The sequence below is a fragment of the Bidens hawaiensis genome, unplaced genomic scaffold (assembly GCF_021521415.1).
Source record: "Bidens hawaiensis isolate Kalapana, Puna unplaced genomic scaffold, B.hawaiensis_p1.1 tig00007738_1, whole genome shotgun sequence".
In the NCBI taxonomy this organism is placed as follows: Eukaryota; Viridiplantae; Streptophyta; class Magnoliopsida; order Asterales; family Asteraceae; genus Bidens; species Bidens hawaiensis.
The window spans coordinates 1025945-1031631 of NW_027491537.1; the positions used below are offsets into that span (position 1 = coordinate 1025945).

The 5687-nt window shown below is 36.1% G+C and overlaps 1 protein-coding gene across 1 annotated transcript; it reads left to right on the top strand.

The window, feature by feature from the left end:
- The first annotated feature begins 793 nt into the window (after window positions 1–793).
- Window positions 794–4554, top strand: LOC143635914 (carotenoid 9,10(9',10')-cleavage dioxygenase 1-like). Its single transcript, XM_077103626.1, has 11 exons — window positions 794–1004; window positions 1079–1219; window positions 1373–1475; window positions 1570–1829; window positions 1972–2151; window positions 2234–2312; window positions 3150–3231; window positions 3307–3369; window positions 3452–3590; window positions 3759–4265; window positions 4371–4554. Exons 1-11 carry the CDS (start codon window positions 897–899, stop codon window positions 4479–4481), a joined length of 1773 nt encoding a protein of 590 aa, XP_076959741.1. The 5' UTR covers window positions 794–896; the 3' UTR covers window positions 4482–4554.
- The last annotated feature ends 1133 nt before the right edge of the window (window positions 4555–5687 follow it).

The following is a 5687-nucleotide window of genomic DNA, read 5'->3' on the forward strand; positions in this document are numbered from 1 at the left end:
GGAGCTCAAGTCCGACAACTTGGTCCGTAGATGCAAACAGTTGGGCAGACGAAGGGGGTGAACCACCACTCTTAAATACATATATTTATATTTAATGTAGTTTGTGGATGTCTGTCGTGTGATGCTATAAATGAAATAAGTATTTTTGAGTAAAATTTGGAATATGATGTGACAATTTATAGACGACTAGCGTTTGGATGCTCTAGTATTATATTACTTCCGTAGAAATTTTAACTTCTTGTTTTGTTATTTATTGATTCATGTGTCAGTTAATTATGAAACCACATTTACAATTTTGTTATTGTATTGATCGATCCATGTATCAACTAATTATCGAACTTGTCATTTAAAACGCTTTTTAATTAGAAATCATGATAGGAATCTAAAAATCTGAATTCAAACTATGCCATTTTTGTTGCTTTGTGGAGGTCTTACAAGATTAAATCAAACAATGCCATTTGCTTTGTGGAGGTCTTACATATTAAATTATCTGTCTTTTCACATGTTTAATTATTGAAAGTGACGAAAGTAAAGATTAAGAATTCTAATATAGCACTAAATTATTGAAGAATCTTTGTGTGGAGGTCTTGCTTGGTTTTATCATTATTGCCAACTCATATAAAACAAATTGAAAATTTGTTTTTACGTTAAATAAGTCACCTCATTCCGGTTTTGTGTAAAACAGGTATCGATAATTCTTATAACATAATTACTTAATCCCATTTAAGAGTATTTTTGTAAGGAATATTAAATTACACGTGTTATTTCTAGCTAGTATCGAATATCGATAATACTCGACCAGTTTTAACCCATTCATTTGATAACTGGTCGAGATCCTTAAACATCACAATAATCAAACAAATATTAAACTCCCAAGAACTCAAGAACAGCCAGCCATGGTTGTTTGCAGTATCAAAGCAATTCAGGTGAATTGTTGTGCTCAAAGGCCTTCTTCAGTCACTAACTTTGAACAATTCAAGAACCAACTCTTATCATCTTTTCAGGTTCTAATCTCTCTTCCTTAATACTCTTGATTTCGCAATCGAGCATTAATGATAACATTTATTTGGATCGACAGCCATTCATCCGTGACTTGCAGAAAGTTCACATAATGTTACTAGTTCCTCAAGCCATCATCAAGAAAACATCAATAGAATTAGTCCACACTTTTACGGACTCGGTGTTCAAGTTTATCGATCACGAGTCATTCCCATCTCAGGTAAATATTCTTGAACAACGTATGGAAATATGTACAACAATTTATGTGATCCGGTAATTGGCTAGCAGGGTATTGGCAGGGTGCCATTAGTTTTCCAGTATCGGGTTCTCATGGTTAATCATCTTATTGAGTGGTTTTATTATGTGCACACAGAGTAACTTCGGTCCGGTGGAAGAGGTTGGAGAAGCCATTTATATTAGTGATGTACAAGGAACAATCCCAAGTTACTTTCCAGAAGGTGTTTACATAAGAAATGGTATGTGTATAATTAGACATGTTTTCTTGTTTGTTTTTTTTTTCATTTTGTCTAGTTGTTTATAATTAATTGACATTTAACTTCAAATTTGAAGGCCCTAATCCTCTTTTTGGAGGGTTTAAATCAACAAAATCAGTATTTGGGAGATCAAGTCATATATGGGTAGAAGGAGAAGGAATGCTTCATGCTTTGTATTTCAAGAAAGGAAGGGATGGTGAATGGACTGTTTCTTATAACAATAAGCATGTCGAAACCGAAACATTAAAGATGGAGAAACAAAGAAACACACCCTCTTTTCTTCCAGCCATTGAAGGCGATTCTCCGGCTATTCTATCAGCTTATCTGCTCAACTTTGTATGTTCTTGATCTAAATTTACATCACAATTTAATGTACTGTAGATTATTAGAAAGAATATAATAGTTAAGAGTTTATTGATATATTAGTTAGATCTATAAGACTATAAACTTTCTAAAGATAATATTTTGATGAATCCAGATGAGATTTGGAACTGTCAACAAACATCTGAGCAATACCAGTATTTTTGAGCATTCGGGCAAGTTTTATGCGGCTGCTGAGAATCATTTGCCTCAAGAGATCGACATTCGAACACTAAACACGCTAGGAAGCTGGGATGTCAATGGATCTTGGAAGCGGCCATTTACAGCACACCCAAAGGTAAAAGTTTTATATATAAAGTGTGGTTATCATTCATGGTGTGATGGCTTACTTAAACTACATGTTATATATGTTCTTGTAGAAAGCTCCAGGTTCTGGGGAGCTTGTAATGATGGGAGTAGATGCAACGAAACCTTTCTTTGAGATAGGAATAATATCAGGTACCTAATTTCGTTTCTTTTCGGTTATAGCAGAGATGACAATTTTGTCTCATTTAATTACTTATGAGTAAGTGAGTTTAGTTATATATCTTAAACAAATAGAAATGAAATTAGTTAGAAGAAGAAGAATCAAATGTCCTGAATGAGTTAATTCTAATTTTAATGGCTATAATGTAACTATCTTGGTTGTTGGTTCGTGAGTTTTGACCCAATAGACAAGGTACCTTCTGTCGAAAGAAGGTAGAAGGACGAAGCTGAAGGAATAAGGACGAATCTAGTTGGGAGATGGTGAAAAAAACTGCTGAATTGAACTTGAAGTAATTTAGATTTACAATATTAAAAGTTGAAAGATTAGTTGGCTACTTTTGTATGAATGAAATAGGAGCTCATATTTATACCTAACAAAACATCAAATGAAAGACCAGGTAGTGAGGGTCGTTCATCGTTGGAAGATGTAACTGGTTTTTCACTACTCTATGAAGTTCTCACTTGTTGAAACATAACCTCCCAAATTAATACCTTGTGACCGGGTCAACATTCAACCGCTAAAACTAAATTAAACCCATAGCTTCTTTGTAATCTGAATGTAACTTACCCTCGGTAACGCTTTTGAAATAATGCCCGCCTTTTCCTCTTGTAAACTCGATTAGGGGACCTTACTACATCAAACGGAAACATGCCATTATGTTCATCCCACGTAGGTCCAAACACGTGTCATTTCATTCAAACATGTTTATACCGATTATTCAAATTTGATCCATTTTGTCACTCTAGTTTCTAGTTTTATTTTATACTCCTATTTGTTTTTAAGAGTTTAATGTGTGTATATATATGCAGATGATGGAAGAACACTAGTTCACAAAGCAGACTTAAAGTTCAAAAGATGTAGCCTTTGCCATGATATTGGTATTACAATGAGGTAAAGTTCAAGACCTGAAATTAATTGCAACTTTTAGTTTCTGCGTGTTTGATTCAGGAATTATACATGACGCAGATACAATGTTATACTCGATTTCCCATTAACGATAGACATACAAAAACTAGCAAATGGTGGCCCGTAAGCATTTTTCTGCTTTTTTTTTGGTAAAATATATAGATTATGATCTCTTAACTACATAGATTTTGCTTACAATTTACAGATTGATAAAATATGAAAAATCTGGGTATGCAAGGATTGGAGTGATGCCACGTTACGGCGATGCAGATAGCGTTAGATGGTTCCAAGTAGAACCATGCTGTGTGTTTCACATCATCAATACTTTTGAGGACGGCGATGAGGTTAGCAATAGTCAATTTTCCACAACTCATTTTATTAAAAATTAGTATCCAAATTCTTATGATTACATATAACACAATTACTTAAAACACATCCAGACATGGTTTGAGTAGCGTTATAACGATCACAAGTAAAATGAGCATTAACTTAAAGTATTTCAACATAAACAGGTAGTCTTGTGGGCATTTAGAGCAAGAGACTCGATTATACCAGGACCTGATCTCGGATTGAACAAGTTCGAGTGGTTTTCAAGCCGTTTCAAGAACGAATGTGACACAAATTTTGATTCAGATGAATCATTCTTCTCACAAGCATATGAATGGAGATTAAACATGAAAACCGGAGAAGTGAAAGAACGATTTCTGACAGGAAAATCACATTCAATGGATTTTCCAATGATCAATGAAAACTTTACCGGCCTTAAAAACAAATACGGGTATGCCCAAACTGTTGATTTGGATGCAAGCTCCTATTCAGCCATGCCTAAATATGGAGGACTTGCAAAGCTATATTTGGGAGATACGAAACAACAAGATTATGTGAAAACTGAGTACCATAAACTCCCAAACAACACATTTTGCACGGGTGCCACATTTGTTGCAAAACCCGGTGGTACAGAAGAAGATGATGGTTGGGTGATCATGTTTGTACATGATGAACAACTGAATATATCTCGGGTATGTGTGTTTATATATTCGGTTTATTACCTATTTAATTCTAAACTGATATAGCATTTATTGATCCATGATTAGTTAATGGCTGAAATTGGGTTTTATATATAGGTTATTATAGTAGATGCAAAGAATTTTACAAGGGAGCCAGTTGCTGTTATTACATTGCCAAGTCGAGTGCCGTATGGTTTTCATGGAGCTTTCATGCCAATGATCTTGTGATAGTTGGCTTAGTTGCTAGCTAGTAAATATTTACTAATGGTTACACACAGCAGTATGTTTTATTAGAGTTGTTATGTCTCTTGGGGTACTTATATTCATTATAGTATTTATTGTGGCTATTGGTTTCCTTGTATATATCATTTTTTTTTTGAAAGGCAAATTTTATAAAACAAAAATAAAAGGACCATTTACAAGAAGAAGGATCCCAAAGTACAAAGAAAAGAAAAGAGACAAATACCAAACAACTAACCCATACAAGATAATCCAATGAGTCGTGTTGTTACATTCTCGTATAGTGGTATGTATATTTAGACTTTTTCAGGCGAGACCCTTAATCGCATTTTACATAGATCACATCAGCCGGCATTCTCGACTAGTCATCCTTCAAATTCTGTTTTATATTTCATATCATCCTGAAGAAACACTAAGTGACCCCGGGCAGATTATGGGTAATCTGGGGGCTAGATAATGTTTCCCACGAAGGTTAGGTCCAGCAGAGTAGGTTGTACTTCCGGGAACCTGCAAAACAGACACCGTAAGCTCGTCACTGAGAAGGGGGGGTTCCTCCTTGTGACCACCCTCCGGCGTGAGAATCAGTCTATATTGCTCTTTGAATATAAAAGTATGTGAATACTATTAGAGCAGTTATCAAGTAAGTTATATGAGATAGTAGATGATCTTACCATTCCAAGATATTGGAGTATTTATAGCCGAAAGGTAGGTTTTTCTAGAAGGTACAGCCGGCTGAATAGTATTCCTGTTCAACCAACAGTGGATTACGCACAGGCCATACTGGTTGGTGGGTAGGTTACAGCCAACAGTAATAAAGTCCGGCTGCACTATTCCACCAACTGTAGACCATGCACGTCCTACTGACTGTGGATTGTACGCAGGCCATGCTGGTTGGTGAATAGGTTACGGCCAACAGTAATACTATTCCACCAACTGTAGGCTGCGCTTGCTCCACAGTGAGAGTTGGTGAGTAGGCAGCGGCTAATAGTGACAAACAGTACTAGAGGGTGCTCCTCCTCGCACTGTTGTCGGTGAGCTGTCCACCCTGTGATTGGCCCATGGGCTGTTCTGGTCAGATCGTCTGTCCTATCCATACCTTGGTAGGTATGGTACAAAAGATCTTTCAGAATCAGACTGGCTCATTTGGGCGGGATTGTTCCCGCCTTGCTCATGCCTTCACGTGACTGCTGAAGT

Coding starts and splice junctions, on each gene's coding strand:
- LOC143635914 (XM_077103626.1), top strand. CDS start 897: ATGGTTGTTTGCAGTATCAAAGCAATTCAGGTGAATTGTTGTGCTCAA. Junction 1,220..1,372: donor ACGAGTCATTCCCATCTCAG/GTAAATATTCTT, acceptor ATGTGCACACAG/AGTAACTTCGGTCCGGTGGA. Junction 2,152..2,233: donor CATTTACAGCACACCCAAAG/GTAAAAGTTTTA, acceptor ATGTTCTTGTAG/AAAGCTCCAGGTTCTGGGGA.